The sequence below is a fragment of the Sinocyclocheilus rhinocerous genome, unplaced genomic scaffold (genome assembly GCF_001515625.1).
Source record: "Sinocyclocheilus rhinocerous isolate Xijiao unplaced genomic scaffold, SAMN03320098_v1.1 scaffold95, whole genome shotgun sequence".
Taxonomy (NCBI): Eukaryota; Metazoa; Chordata; class Actinopteri; order Cypriniformes; family Cyprinidae; genus Sinocyclocheilus; species Sinocyclocheilus rhinocerous.
The window spans coordinates 636262-653103 of NW_015662004.1; the positions used below are offsets into that span (position 1 = coordinate 636262).

At 35.0% G+C, this 16842-nt stretch overlaps 1 protein-coding gene across 1 annotated transcript in view; it reads right to left on the reverse strand.

The window, feature by feature from the left end:
• Nucleotides 1–528: 528 nt before the first annotated feature.
• The window catches only part of lars1b (leucyl-tRNA synthetase 1b), a 20304-nt gene continuing 3990 nt past the window's right edge, over nt 529–16842 (reverse strand). Inside the window, exons 2-25 of the mRNA XM_016537111.1 lie at nt 15375–15496; nt 15207–15294; nt 15040–15120; nt 14815–14952; nt 14507–14665; nt 14295–14407; nt 11773–11836; nt 11623–11690; nt 11252–11477; nt 9693–9780; nt 9199–9275; nt 8971–9024; nt 8067–8207; nt 7783–7860; nt 6983–7068; nt 6720–6785; nt 6513–6595; nt 6014–6152; nt 5018–5230; nt 4798–4855; nt 3898–3961; nt 3524–3707; nt 888–978; nt 529–690 (exon numbers count right to left, since the gene is read on the reverse strand). Coding sequence (XP_016392597.1) covers nt 529–690; nt 888–978; nt 3524–3707; nt 3898–3961; nt 4798–4855; nt 5018–5230; nt 6014–6152; nt 6513–6595; nt 6720–6785; nt 6983–7068; nt 7783–7860; nt 8067–8207; nt 8971–9024; nt 9199–9275; nt 9693–9780; nt 11252–11477; nt 11623–11690; nt 11773–11836; nt 14295–14407; nt 14507–14665; nt 14815–14952; nt 15040–15120; nt 15207–15294; nt 15375–15496 — 2643 coding nt within the window. The remainder of the gene's footprint in view (nt 691–887; nt 979–3523; nt 3708–3897; nt 3962–4797; nt 4856–5017; nt 5231–6013; nt 6153–6512; nt 6596–6719; nt 6786–6982; nt 7069–7782; nt 7861–8066; nt 8208–8970; nt 9025–9198; nt 9276–9692; nt 9781–11251; nt 11478–11622; nt 11691–11772; nt 11837–14294; nt 14408–14506; nt 14666–14814; nt 14953–15039; nt 15121–15206; nt 15295–15374; nt 15497–16842) is intronic.

The window sequence follows — 16842 nt, forward strand, 5'->3', positions numbered from 1 at the left end:
TATATATATATATATGAAATCATATATTTTTTTCAAGATCGTATTCAAGGACCAAACTCTTCTACCTTTATCATGGCTACAAAGGGCATCACTCTCTTCATGTATTTCTTCAGCTCTGGCATGGCACCCAGCTCCATGGCAATGACCTTATTGTCAGGTAGAGCTCCATTGTTGCTCTGGAAATGACAACGGGAAAGAATAGCATTTTGATTGACAGCCAATCAAAACGTAACTCTCCAAATTCAACAATGGCATTCAGAGAGCCAGAGAAGTGTATCGATCGCTGCTTATCCCTGTACAGCATCATAATTACATATACCTAATTTTCACCTTTAATTGTTTGAGTGAACAACATCTCTAAACATTATGGATAGTGGCCTCTCATCCAATAATCACTTTGTGTTTTGTTATTTTTGAATTTCTGTTTATTTAATTCAGTTACTCTTTATACCCTGTTTTAATATGGGTTTCTATGGAGACCTGAACAGGACAGAGTAAGCAGGCAATTCCTTAGTGGATACCCGTCCTTCAGCATAGAGGGGGTCTCACCTTCCCTAGCAGGGACCAGGTGTGTTCACACAGGTGGGGGCAGATGGGAGCCAGCAGGAGTGTTTGGTTCTCGATAAACTGGAACACAAGATCCCTGTGCATGCCCTCGATAGCCAGCTCCCTGTATTTATCCTTGGCGGCCTTCAAAGAGTCAAGAATTTGTTTATTATACATAACCTCACTGCCGAAAAATTCCTGACAAATATCATGGAATGACCCATGAAGTCTCTTGAAGTGATGTGAGGTATGTTATTGTTCTTATTAATTAATATTACTAATGTAGATATACTTGCTCCATATGACTCCACCCCATGCTTATTTAACTGTGTATGTGTTACCTGGACTTCAAAGAAGCCGGTCTTCAAAGCCTCCTTGTACATCATCCTCTCATAGTGCTGCTCTGTTTTAATGATGCTGGAATCCATTTCACTGCAGACAGACACAGATAATCAGGTGGAAATAAATAAATACAATTAAAATAATATAAAAAACATTTTACAGATTCAAAAAAAGAAATTGTGCCTTAATTTTGCAGTCAAATAATTCTAAACAGTTAGGAAGGACGGACGGGCGGACTATTCTATATTTAAAAATGTTTTTAAAAGAAGCTCACCAAGGCTTCATTTATTTGATTAAAAATAAAACAGTGTTTTTGTTTTTAAGAGCGGTTTTCTTTTTTCATTATATTTTAAAATGTAATTTATTCCTGTGATGGAATAACAGTTGCGTTATAGAAACCATAATACAAGTTTTCCGGATTCTTTGATAAATGGAAAGTTCAAAAGAACAGCATTTATTTGGAACATAAATCTTTTGTAAAATGATAATGTCACGGTCAAGGTGTGTGGAGGCAGGCAGGATGACGAGGACGAGAGGGATTCAAAGAGAGCCAGAGAAGTGTATCGATCGCTGCTTATCCCTGTACAGCATCATAATTACATATACCTAATTTTCACCTTTAATTGTTTGAGTGAACAACATCTCTAAACATTATGGATAGTGGCCTCTCATCCAATAATCACTTTGTGTTTTGTTATTTTTGAATTTCTGTTTATTTAATTCAGTTACTCTTTATACCCTGTTTTAATATGGGTTTCTATGGAGACCTGAACAGGACAGCAAACAAATGGAAGTTAGAATCCATCATGCCAGCGCTCACCGGTTACTCGATGAAATAAACATGAAAGAAACATTACAACCTACTGAAATGTATCATGTCAATCATGGAAAGATGTTAATAAAACAGCTGGTATGTAATGTCATATAAAATTATATTTAGCTCAGAAAAGCCATTCAATGTTCATAAACTCGTTAGTCAGATTTGCTAAATAAACTCACTGTATATTCATTACATTCTTATAAAGCCATTAGTCATTTCTGAGGTGCGAGATCTCTGTCTAATGGTTTAATGTTACAAGTGTTATTATCATTTCAAGTAGAAACTCAGTGGGTAGCAACCATAAAGTAACCTAACTGAAAATCTTCATAATCAAACTTTAATGTTGAGGTAGCAAGGTGAACATCACATTTAACACTAGTTGCTATGCAACCAGGCATCCAATCCAAGAATACAGCCACTGGCCCTTCCTAAGTGCAAAGTTTGGTGATTTTTCACTATAGAGATAAAACTGTTAAGATTGTATATTATTATGATAAATATTATAAATATAGCTGCAAGCAGCAATTACAGGACCAAGTCCAGCAGTGGCAGAAATGCTGCGACTTGCGCACTATTAAAAGAGTCACCAGAAATATGATTTCAGGATAAACGATTCAACAGAAATGGGATGACTTCTCCAATTTTGGCCACTAGGAGGTGCAGTTCCTAAAGTTCTGAGGGACCCTAAAGGCTGCTACAGACCATGCCGACAGCCAGACCTTCACTTTTTTGTGTATGTGCTGTACAGGTCTGGTATAAAGAAAATTTTTGGTCAGGCAGCCGACATGTCTGCCCAATAGGGAAAATTTTTGCTCAGCAAAAAAAATACAAAATTAGAGGGAACATTGTCCATACCTTGCCCTTGGCTGGCTGTGTGTAAGCTTTCAGGCGAAGGCGGAGGTCATGAGCAGTGTCCATCAGATACTGTGAGGAGCGAATCAAGATCTCATCCACTGGACCGGCTGTAGGCCAGCGAGCCTTCATTATAGAACTGCTCTGTATGGAGAGAAAATAAAGAGAGTGGTAACTGTGCAGCTTAGTTATTCGATTCATTTCTACTGAAATTCAAAAACAAATAAGGGACAATGTATAGTCAGCCGGTAGTTATCAGCTGTTTAAAGCAATATAGTCTTAAAGCATTAAAATAAAAATTTTAAAATTGGATGGACAAAATATAATAGCAACGCCAGAATGGATATAGCACAATCAAGGTAATTAACTAATAATGAGGACAGGAGCAACCAAATAAGGACACAGGGGCGTTACAGATAAATGTCTTTACTGTAACTTTTAAATAATTTGTCATTCTGAATAAAAGTATTAATTTCTTTTCAGAAATAATACTAATAATCGATTACTTCAACAGTACACTTCTATTATTGTTATAACACCACAATATAATATACAGGTACATCTCAAAAAATTAGAATATCATGAAAAAGGTCAATATTTTTTGTCACTCATTTCAGAAAGTGAAACCCATATATTATATAAATTCATTACACACAGAGTGAAATATTTCAAGCCTTTATTTCTTGAAATTTTGATGATTATGGCTAAGCCATAATCATCAAAATTTCAAGAAATAAAGGCTTGAAATATTTCACTCTATGTGTAATGAATCTATATAATATATGGGTTTCACTTTCTGAAATGAGTGAAAAAAAATATTGACCTTTTTCCATGATATTATAATTTTTTGAGATGTACCTGTATTCACTACATTACTGCATGGAAACAAGTGAATTTTAAGTGAACGCCTTTTTTGTTTCACACTCCGTGTGAACAGACCTTCTGTTCTGCGCTTTGTGTTACCCAATAAATACTCTGTCATTAAATGTGTCCGCAGGTCCGGTCCTCAGGTTGTTCTGATTGGCGATCATCTCTTTCATCCATTCCACCCATGTAAAGAGACGCAATATTCCCGCATCTGCCATGGCCTCAACAAAGTTAGCATCCTCCACCGTGTCCCCTGCATCAGCCAGAGCCAAACGCATACCTACAATACAGACAGACAGAGACAGGTTAGCATGGGTTTAATGAGGTTTATGGCATTCACATTCATAAATCTCCTTGACAGGTCACATAAAAAAAACATATATCCTCTTTTAGAGGATCAGAAAGTTAGACTTTACATGCATAAGGATTCATCCTATTCCTACTGCAGTAACAGTCTAACAGTAACTTACCATCTGCTGAAAACTTGGCAATGGCTTGACTCAAAGTGAGAAAGTTGCCAGTGGACTTGGACATCTGGTGGGTATAAACACCTAATTAGACAACTGAAGAGGACCATCCACAACATGTGTGTTCATAAATACAGAGGAAGAAACTAAAACTATTTTGTTAATTGAAATACAACTGAAAAAAATTGAATACATAAAAAAACAAACAAAAAAAACTTGACATTAAGAAATGTTGCCTTGGCAACTAACTGACTAAAGTACTAAAATGACTAAAACTGAAATAAAAATCAGTTAAAGCCAAAAAGAAATATTTGAAACAACAACAACAAAAGCACATAACTAACCTAAAACTTAAATTAAAAATGAAAATATAAAATGAAATTAAATCAAAATGGTAATAAATAATATAATAGTAGGGTTTTTGTTAAGAGATTTATACATAAAGAAATTCTCAGAAATGTGGCCCTCACAATTACACTGAAGTACATTTTATTCTACTGTAGCTAAGTTTAGAAACTGAATACATAAAAAAACAAACAAAAAAAAACTTGACATTAAGAAATGTTGCCTTGGCAACTAACTGACTAAAGTACTAAAATGACTAAAACTGAAATAAAAATCAGTTAAAGCCAAAAAGAAATATTTGAAACAACAACAACAAAAGCACATAACATTACTAAAACTTAAATTAAAAATGAAAATATAAAATGAAATTAAATCAAAATGGTAATAAATAATATAATAGTAGGGTTTTTGTTAAGAGATTTATACATAAAGAAATTCTCAGAAATGTGGCCCTCACAATTACACTGAAGTACATTTTATTCTACTGTAGCTAAGTTTAGAGCAAACTCGGTGTATGTTTTTCCTGACAAGAACAACAGAAGAGGAATATTAACTCACCTTTTCAGAGTTTAGCAAAAGATGACCGTTGGCACGTACTGCTTTTGGCCATTTGCCACTATCATGAAAAAGACAACAAACAAAAAAAAAAACATACAATTTGCAAAAAGTGTGAAAATGTGTAGCAATGAGGGTGTGACAAATTGAAATTAAACAGCTACATTACTACTTTTGTAATGTAATCTGCATTTTTTTTCTACACAAGTAAACTGCAGTGTACCTGTCATTGGGCCTCATGGCTACATGATTGTAGAGGTAATAGGAGAGGTGGTTTGGCACCAGGTCTTTCCCTGATACTCTCACGTCTACAGGGTACCAGAACTCAAACTCCCTCCTGAGCTTCTGCAGCTTGTCCTTTGGGATGTCTGTCTTTGGGAAAGGTGCTGTTTTGAAGAAGACGTAATCCCACACCTCCCTCGTCATTTGCTCTGGTCTAAAGGGAGGAAATGTGTTTTTCTGTATCACTTTTGCTATTTTTACTCAAGCGGCAATGAACGTGCGTGGCAGTATCTTCAGATGGTCAGGAACAACATTTGCCATGTCATTTTTGAGAGTTTGACAAATGTGACCCTGGAGCACAAAACCAGTCATAAGGGTCAATTTTTTGAAATTGAGATTTATACATCATCTGAAAGCTGAATAAATAAGCTTTCCATTGATGTAAGGTGTGGTCCAGGGTCACAAATGTTATATTAAAGTTTACCTTTTCAGTAAATTCTTACAAAATTTCTTTTTTTACTCAATGGAATAGTATATTGTCCATTATATTTTTGCTGGCTTCATCATCTGAACACTGTGGGGCTGTTAAATGCAAGCAGATTTTAGGGTACATTTTACTTTTTTTACGTTGTCTCTGTTCTCAAAATTAAGCTAAGTTGCTATATAAAGTTCATATGTAAAATTGACTTTAATCATTTGACTACCTGCCCCATGCTAGTGAGAAAATGTCAAAGAATTAAGCTGAATAACTGGAAAATGGGAATTATTTACATGTAATATTAAGAAGGACTCCAAACGATCAATTCAAAATCTTTTACATTTACATTCTTATGTTTTTCCAACAACCACCTTTCCTCATTCTCCTGTTTAACTGATGTTCAGCCTACAAAACCTTGCATTAGTAAATCTGGTGCATAGAATTGTCTTGTTTATTCTATCATTTATATGACTTTGCATTTTTTAACTGTCTAGCCTTTTCTGGAAAAGCAAAAAATACCTGATTCCCAGTGGCGAGGGGCCTTGTCCGTTGAGGACCCCTCTCTGGAGGAGATGTGCCACGGTGTAGTAAGCCATATAGATGGTGGAGTCCGACAGGGACTCAATGAGCCATTGTTCATCCCATGGCAACCGGGTTCCTATGGGAACCAAACACATAAAAGAACTCCAAAATCAAAGGTTCTCTCTAAGGAATAGAAAGAAAATTGCTGATGGTATCGCTGAGTGGTTTGGGGGCAAGGGAGGAGCGAGGAATAAGAGTATTACAAAAGAAATATGGAAGGGACTTGTCCTTACAAAAACACTTTAAGATAAGCTTCACACAAAAGTGGCCATCTGAGTTGATTTCAAAAGGATGTGTGCAAAGAAAACTTTGTGCAGTTCACCTAACTATTACATGAAATTTATATATAAAAAAAAAAAAAAATCCAACAGGATGCAGGAAAACTTGCAACAAAGCTTGTTAACTACACACAGACGCACAGATAAGCCCGTCTTACCTAACCCATAGGTTCTGGAACAGGCATGCTCCTGAAGCCAAGCCAATGTTGCTTCAAAGTTCTTCCTGGTTTCATCACAGAACCTGAAGAGCAAAGCATACAGTCAATATTCACACATTCATACATCTTCTCCAGCAATAACGGTGCCACACAGCAACTTGACAATTTACACTGTAATCTCCCGATGCCACAAAGTGTGAGACTTACGTCTCCAGAGCCTCCAGGACACCCGTGGCTTGCTTTTTCCATTCCTCATTGCCATAATCCAGATACCTGACAGATAAAGAGCCCAGTCACTGTCAAATCGGTCAGGGACGCCCACAACAAAAAAGGACTAAAAAGGACTAAAGGATAGGGCACGATTTGATTGAACAGGAAGTGAATACACTACCAGACAATAGTGGATGTTATCATGCGTTCTGAGACAAAATAGTGCGTAGCAGCTGTACGAGAGTGTTTTCTGCACTGACCATTGATCACACAATGCCACAACACACTCGTCTGCAGAGTGAGATAACACCTGCTTCTCTGGCTCCATGTAGATCAGCGCCTCACCCTAACAAAATGAACAAAATGGGGTTAGACGTTTTGTTCCATACTTTATTTTAAAAAATTGTTTCCCAACTCAGCATTTAATGTTCAGTCATTAACCCTATAAAGCCTACTGTATCATATACAGTGGCATGCGAAAGTTTGGGAACCCCTTGCAGAATCTGTGAAAATGTGAATAATTTTAACAAAATAAGAGAGATCATGCAAAATGCCTGTTATTTTTTATTTAGTACTGTCCTGAGTAAGATATTTTACATAAAAGATGTTTACATATAGTCCACAAGACAAAAAAATAGCTGAAATTATATTCACATTTTCACAGATTCTGCAAGGGGTTCCCAAACTTTCGCATGCCACTGTATATGATACACAAACTTAAACAAAGTTTAATACTGATATTGTTATAAATAAATCAATATTAGTTGATCTCTAGTGATATTTATGTGCATTTTTTTAAATTCAAATGCTGTTATAAAGAAAGTGATTTACATTACAAGCTATCCGAATTTCATTTCTTTTTTGGCCATATACACATCAACAACTGCACCAAATTGCATATTTTTGCTCAATTTGGACTTCTGCATGATACAGTTTGTTTTTTTCCTCCTTCAGTATGAGTTCTATAATGTCCTATATATCATACTGTAAGGGCCAAAAAAAAAGTGCAAAATATGTTTTTTTTTGATTGTTTATTCTTTGTCTAAACTTGTCCACCAACCTTCTCCAACATCCTCTTCTGAATGGGCTTCTTAACATCCTGGACCTTCTGTCCCTTTAAACCCTCCACTAACATGATCTGGCAAAACAAAGTTCAGGAAAGTTGTTCAGATGTTCACATGTAGGAATAAGTTGTCATTTAGCAGATATCTAAAGCAAACACAAGTACTCCAACCAGCAACCTCAGCATCTAAAACAAGCATATTTCAGAAAGTGCCCCTACATGCATTCATCTACGGAACTATATTAGGGAAGAAAATGATGCTGGTGTTCAGATGGTCTCACCCCCTCATAAAAGCCCTTGAGGTAGACCTTCTCTTTGGCCTCAGCCAGTTTCTCTCTGTCATTCTGGCTTTGGATCTTTAGTTCATCACAAACCAGAGGAGCCGACAGATTCCCATATCCTGGAATCTCAATGATGGGTACCTGGTAGAACAGAAAGCCATAAGCCACTCGAAACACACAGAATCTAGGATGTTTTGAAAAATACCTTACTCCATGAAGTAATCGGACAGGCACAGCAAGGCAAACTGCATTTTTTATAAAGTTGCCAATAGCTTATAGATAGCCAATAGACTTGATAGCTATGAAGACAAATTAATTATAGCCACTTTCTTGGAACAGCGTGGTAACCGGTGTTTTACAATCTATTCTAGACAGCAACAAAAACATGAATAATTCTAATAGCATGCGATTCAAAATGAACTCTAACGTAATGCCTTTACTGATTTATTTGTTACTTTCCCAACCATGTATAATTTATGAACAAGTCACTTTTAAAAACTAATTAAATAATGAATGAATGATTACATTTATACAAAAGTGGACTCCCTTGGGATTTATGTTCTCCAATTGAAAACGTTAGATTTTGCCTACTGTTAATATTAATGCTGCTGTTGTAAAAGCATACCACGTTTTTATTTATTAGTCAGAAAAATCACATTACATTTACAATTACATTTTTTTTCTCTGAATTGTGCAGGCCTATTCAACAGTAAGGAAGTACATTTAACTATGTTTAAATTTAAAACTTTATATGAATAGTAATTTTTAAGAATATTTTGTACATATACTGTTAATATTTATTTTAACATAACATTTAAGTTCTATTTATTCTTAAATGCAGCCCTGGACTTCTCTCAAACCTCCACTGGGAGCATTGGATGGGGTCTTTAAAAATGCTTCTTACCGGCTCAAATGGTAGAACCATATAATCTTGAATTCCATACTTCTCTCTCAAAGCCTAAAAAAAATAAATAAATAATAATAATGTTCAGGCATTTTTGTATTCGATATAATCATGTTATCTGAAATACAGTAATCTCTTTGGGAATTTCCCTTGCTGAAGGAAATCAAACAAAATTGTATCAAGAAAAGAAAATGAAATGATAAAATAAAAATAAAACGAATACAACACCGGTTTCTTTTTAATGTCCCTCAGAGCTGCGATATCATCAGGTGCATCTGACGGAACACTGGTGACAACTCCAGTTCCTGTGATGACAATTAGATTTCAACAAACTCCTATAATAAGGCAACTTACTTTAAATGCTCCATCTCACATTTTTTCCAAAAGTAACAGTCAAACAACAAGTGATCGATATTAACACTTCTGACATATCAATTTGGGGACGGCCCTTTCAGGGTGAAAACAGGGGCCCAGGATATAAGAAAAAGAACAACTGATGCATCACATTAGGTTGTTATATGGCGGTGCAGCCTGCGAGAACATCCATTACGGTCATCTCCATATTCCATTTCTCCTAGCTTCACTGTGCTCCGCAATGCCTAACGCCGCTTTCACTTTGGCTATTAAAAACATGCGGCATTGACCTGCGGCCCGTTGAGAGATGCATCTTGTCTGTGCAGGGGTAATGTGATGTGACGATATTATGGGCTGGTGTCAGGTACCTTTGTCTTCTTTAATGGTGAGCATTGGCAGGGCATAAATGGTCTTGTATGAGGTGAGGGGGGCGCTCAATGCGCAGCCGAGGATGTCCTGAAAAAATGGGAGAGGGAGTGAGTCTGTAAAAGAGCAGTACGTGTGCCATATTATTTAACTGAAAATTGATACTTGTCATAAATTTGGTTAGGGCTGCACAATTAATCTAATTTCTAATCGCGATTACAATTATGGATGCCACAATTACGTAATCGTTCAAAGCGGCAATTAATCGTCCAAAGTCCACTTATGTTATTCTGTGTGCTTAAGATGCTTTTTCTTTCTACATGTTATCTTAAGGGTTTTTCCATTGTTTTAATTTTAGTATAACACTATAATACCATTTATATTTTAACTTTTTTTATAATTTAAAGAAGAAACCCATCCGATGTATAGTTGACATTTGAGGCTTAATACTATAGAGCAGTGTTTCCCAACCTTTTTTTAGTTGCGGCACCCTTTGGAAATTTTAACAAACTTGTGGCACCCTACAAAATTAATTTTGTCACAATATTTGAATTTCGATATGATAATTTGAAAAGTATAGATATTCGGCACAACAGGGAAGAACTGCAGAATATAATGCCATACAGATATTTTTAATATTATTCCCTGGTTGGGAAACACTGCTATAGAAAAGCACTACAGGTTTTTCAGTTAGAGTGTTTTCAGCTTGTTTATTTTCATATAAAAATGCGGCATGCAGTTGCATCAAACAATGGTATAAACATCATTCAATGTAAATTGTGATCATCGTAATTAATAATCGCAATTACAATTAAGGCAATAATCGACAATTATGATTTTTGTCATAATCGTGCAGCCCTAAATTTGGTACACCATGCACTGCATTTTCAATAGATTAAAATAATTGTGATCACATTTTTTTTGTAGTTAATGCATTTGGTTTCTTCTTTTTCTTTCTTAAAAAAAATAAAAATAAAAAAAGTTAAAATTACTGTTATTGTTATTTTATAAAATAATCAGAATAATACAAATACAATATAATGATAATGTATAGTATGAAACAAATCACATTATCATTGAGTGAATGCTATAAAAATGTTACCCCCCCCACAAAAAAATTCACCCCAAAAATAAATAAATAATTTTATTTTAAAATAAATCAAATATTGACTATTTTTAGGGCTAAGATTTTGCACATTGTGACATTATTTTAAAGACATTTAGGCACATTATGACACTAATTAAAAAAATTACTACTTTTATTATCAATAATAATAATAAGAACAACAACAACAATAATAATAATAGTACAACAAATACTACCATGATGTAAATATAACTCAATTTAAATAACACATCATTATTCTTACATAATTATCATTCCTAGTTTCATTGGATTTTGGATGCCATTTCATCCTCCATTTCCTTCACTGCCCGAGTAATTGCTTTCCCACACTGCCTTGTTAAATCATTCTGTCAAAATGGGCCTACTATTTATTTATTTATTTTTTATTTTTTTAAAGCACAAAACACAAGCAGAGTGTGTTTTAGAGACACAAACCTGGCCCATGATGTTCATGATCACAGGAACCACTCCATTCTCTCTGGTAAAGCCCTGGTAGGACATGTTCCTGGCTGACCGCTGCGTGCTGATGAACAGCTCACCGCTGGCCGTCTCAAATATAATGTACTTCATATCTGGCCGAATCCAGCAATTCGTCTGACCAAACATGGTTTCAGGCCTCAGAGTCGCAGCCACCAGAAAAATCTTCTTGCCTTTAAGGCCACTGAAAACATTTAGAAAATGAAAAAATAAATGTCTTTAAACAGAGTACCATGTTTTTAGTCTGACGGTCATAGCATGAAATTCTTTAGAGTACCATGATACATGAATATGACAATCATTCAGTATCATATTATTATGGATTGCACCTCAATTTTGCTGGGTAAGGTTCCACAATCTTCATCTTAATCAGGGTATACTCTTGAGGACCAACTCCCTGCGATACAGAACATTAGAGATACACACATCCATCCTATTTTATAGAAAAAAGGGATTTCTTAATTAAAAATAGTGCCCACCTCTCCTGTCTGTCTGTCATGGTCCATGCAGGGCTGACCATCTTTGGGAGAGTAAATGGTATACCTGTAAGAGCAAGAAAGAAAGATTTAATTCCAAAATGAAACATTTTAGAATTTAAAAATAAATCAATAACAAAATAAACATTTAAATTCAAAACGATTATTTTATGAATATGATTAGTTACGTAAGTCTGAGAAATGTAAACTAAAAAAAAAAAATGGTCTGAGAAATGGTCTTCCTAAAAATACTAATTTATTCAGTAATGACAAGTTGACTGTAATTTTGCCACCAATAACCAAGGTGGAAAATCAAGATAAATCATGAATAAATTGACCAATAGTTTTAAAATAGTACCGGTAATATGAATGAAAGCTTTCAACTTTAATACAAGTAAGAAAATTATTAAAACAAATTAAATAAAAAAATAGCAATGCTTCATCACACATTGACGAATTGTAGGTGGGGGGAGTGAATAACCAGCGTTCTCTCCACCTTCAATACCACGACTGAGGTGAGACCCTTGAGCAAGCACTGAACCCCCAACTGCTCCCTGGGCACCGCAGCACAAGGCTGCCCACTGCTCCGGGTGTGTGTTCACGGTGTGTGTTCACTGCTGTGTGTGTGCACTTGGATGGGTTAAATGCAGAGCACAAATTGGCCACACATCACTTCACTATTTTTATTTTTGTCACATGTAATATATCGATGTACAAGAAAGGAGACAGATATCACTTCCTGTCTTTTTAAGAATAATTTTCAAGAGGCACTGTATGTAACATATCTTCATGTGTCCTTATATGAAGAGTTCATTTGCAAAAACCGATAAACGCTACTTTAAAAAAAATTGACCTGATTGCCGTGCATTATTCTCCACATATAGCGTGATCTGAACCCTAAACACGTTTTGTCAAAAAAGCCGGTTTTGTCCACTTTCAAGGCATCGCGAGTTCATGTTTTACTGCAGAAGCCGACAAGCGCCCTTGTTGTTTTTGAACAGAAGCCGATAAGTCCATTTTAGAAACCTTTGTCAGGCATCTACATGGAGATTACAAAGATTAAACGAGTATTTTTTTAACTCTAAAACATGAAATGTGGCGTTGTCTGCTTTTGCCAAAAAATGACTGTTGGAGTTATCTGCTTTTGCTGTAAAACAAACGTTTAATATGTAAAAAAAAATAAAAATAAAATACTTTCAATGAACTTTAATTTTGTAAATTACCTGTATTTGTTTAAGTTATTATTACTTAATCAAAACAACCCAACTGCAGTTTGATTGATATTACTTGGAATGCGCAATAAAAAAAACGTGATTTCTGAAAAAAATAAAAAAGTGGAGTTATCGGTTTTTGCAAATGAACTCTTCATATACAACATGCTTGTATTTTAGGTTAGTATACAGTATATTTTATCTGTCTATTTAGTTTATTTTGCACAACAACTCTATTAATTGTATTTTTTAAGGACAAAGAGGGGTTTGAAAGGTTAAGGCTGTTCTACACACATGCGTTTGTGCATTAAACTGGCCAACTAACAGAGAATGTTCACCTAACATTAGTAGAGCCCGACCGATATATCGTTTTGCCGATATTATCGGTCAATATGAGCCTGTCGCCGATATATATATATAATTTATATTGTATTTATTTACAGAGGTATATTATGTCACACTTCTCTAGTAAGTTTCGTCTGTGTGTGAAGACAGTAGCGCAAATCCGTGAATGAATGTTCTGAAGTGAAATAAACTTCAAAGGAATAAAGCTGAATGGAATTTAATTGAATTGAATTAAAGTTGAATAAACTTCAACTTTACTGTTCAGTGCACTGATGTCAGACTCATTTTGGATAATAAAGTTTATTGTTAAATTGTTAAATGCCCTGCCTCCATTACGTATCTTTGTCACGTCATTATAAGTGTTTGATCACCACATTTGAGTGATCATTGCAAAAAATTAGTTTATGTATATATATTCTGTTTATGTATATACTGTATTCTATATACAGTACCAGTCAAATGTTTGGACCCTCGAATGGGAAAGTGTCCAAACTTTTGACTGGTACTGTACTATAATATACACAAAGAATATCGGCCAATATATCGATATCGATATGATTTTTTACTCCCTTATATCGGTATCGGCCCCGAAAAACCCATATCGGTTGAGCTCTAAACATTAATACTTGTTTCCCATTTGGTTATTTTTTTGGGAACCAAACAATACTGTTCTAGGAACATTCTTTTTTTTATTTTACAAACATAAAATAGCTTAAAATCCCATAATGTTGGAGAAAGGGTTTCTTAAGACAACCTAAAAAAATTACTTTTACAGAATGTTTCATAATAAGTACTTTAAGGTTTTACTTTTGCAATAGCTTACATAGAAAGGTTATTTTAGGTGTCATTTTTTATTATAATGTGTACTGTGTACGAACTTTGCTTTTCTCTGCCGAGGTTTTACATTTCTGCAAAGATTAGTAAACTTCAGTGTCGTAATCACGGTTTATTTCAATTTTGTTACCATACCTTTTCCCGAACTTGATCTTCTTTCTCTCTTTCAGAGTTATGAACTGCCACCTCACGAAAGAGTCGTAGAAAGGGTTTACATCAGTCGTGATGAAGGAACGACGCCAGTCAGCCTACAATATGACTGAATATTGTGAAAATTTTTTTTGCTTTAAATGGCAAAATACAAAGCAATGGGCAGAATTACAAATATTCCGGTGAACTTTTACTACCTTTAAACCCATTTTCTTCAGGTCTTCTACAGCAAGAGGAGGGAAATATTCCAGCCAATGTTCAGCTTCAGCAAACTTCACAATTTCATCGTCCCGCAGCCCCAGACATTTCATGTCCCACTGGAACTTGGAGCTTCCAGACTTTGCTACAGCTTTGCTCTGCCAATGACTTCATATTCAAAAAAAGTCAACTTCACCAGCTTTAATTAATTAGATGTTAATACGACGTTCACAGCTCATGGATCAACTCTTGTGAGGATTCAAACCTACAACATTTAGGTTATAATTTCCCCATAGCACACATTTACCTTCTTGCCCTTTGCCTTGTCCATGATGATGACCTCATCAGTGATCTTCTTCTGCTCTTCCTCCTCATCGTCTTCCTCAGGGAATTGGGGCGGGTATCCATAAAGCTCCATTTCTCTCTTCCGCTTGTCTGCACATGCCTGTTACACACAGATGTAAAGCATTCATGTTGATTATAAATGTGTACAGATCTGAGGTGCAGACCTTTGGGAGTTTAATCTACTCACTTTGATGGGCATCCCAGTGCAGTGAAGTCCAAATGGGAAAAGACAATGCTTTCCTTTCAGCCGCTGGTAACCCACTGCAAACTACAGGGCATTGGAGATTATAATTGAATTCTAAATGCTATGGCATGTTGTCTTTGACATCTTCTTTAATTGGATTTCAGACTCACCTCACACTTCGACAGGCAGAACGTATGTCCAAGGTGAAGTCTCCCATTCATGTAAGGATAAGGAAACGTAACAAAGTACTTGTTCTTACTGGGCAAACAGACAATAATACATAATTAGTCATGAATATAATCTGTCCAACTTCAGAAAATATATAAAAACAGGCTCACTTTGTATTTTCCTCAGTAGTGGTTGGAGCATCAATCTCAAAAATCTTTTCCTGCTCCCATTTCTGTTGAACCTCCTCCTCGATCTTCCTCAAAAAGTCAAGTTTTGCTGTCCCTTTGCGTTCCTGGAACGACACACAACGTCAGATGAAAATGAGGATTTCACATACATAAACCTCTAAGTCCATCCGAGATTTTTTCTTTTACATTGGCATTTTTATCAGGCTCCTAAGTTTATGTTAAGCAATTTCAATTCAATGGCAATAAAAAGATTATTAGTAAGTTATCGAATGCCTTATTTTCAAAAATGTACAATGTCATTTCATAGGTGCCTGATAAAAACGCTAATTTCAAAGAAAAATATCAGATGAACAGAGGTTTTTGCATATTCAAATATTAAGATCAGTTGTGATCAGTTCATTAAACTTGCGTATGAAAAATATTTAAATACAAAAATAAATGTATATATATATATATATATATATATATATATATATATATACACACATGTATGAAGAGTTCAGATGCAAAAGCCTCTAAGTGCCATCTGAAATTTTCATCTAAAATGAATACTTTCCGTACCCACTGTATATATATATATATATTTTTTTTTTTAGTCATATACATATATACAGTTGCGGTCAAAATTTTACATACAATTTGCAGATGTTAATTATTTTACCAAAATAAGAGGGATCATACAAAATTCATGTTATTTTTTTATTTAGTGCTGACCTGAATAAGATATTTCACATATCTTGTTTAAATATAGTCCACAAGAGAAATTAATAGTTGAATTTATAAAAATGACCCCGTTCAAAAGATTACATATGCTCGATTCTTAATACGGTGTTGTTACCTGGATGATCCACAGCTGTTTTTTGTTTTGTTTTTTGTGATAGTCGTTCATGAGTCCCTTGTTTGTCTCGAACAGTTAAACTGCACGTTGTTCTTCAATCATTCAAGTCCCACAAATTCTTTGGCAAGTTTCTTATGAGTCTCTCAGTGTGAAAAGATGGATCTCAAAATCATTACAGTCATTGTTGGAAAGGGTTCAAATACGCAAAAGATGCTGGAAAACCAAAAACATTGTGGGACCTGAAGGATTTTTCTGAAGAACAGCAGGCAATTTTAATGTTCGAGACAAACAAGGGACTCATGAACGACTATCACAAAAAAAAGAAAAAAAAAGAAAAAAGACATTACCTCAGCTAGCTATTTAAATTAGAGAACTAAATTAGAGCAAAAGACAAGAAATAATGAAGAATATGGTTAGTTGCTTTATTAGCCTATATTTTTATCTAAATTAGACTGTATAATTTCAAAACCTGAAGCAAAAACAGAATGGCCTGACTTTAGCTTTGTGAAATTAGGCTACATAAAACATACCAAACAGCAGATGGGCTGAATGAAAATGCAAATTCACTCTCTGTCAGCAGGTGGCGCTTAAGGAACAGCAGTGATGCATTGT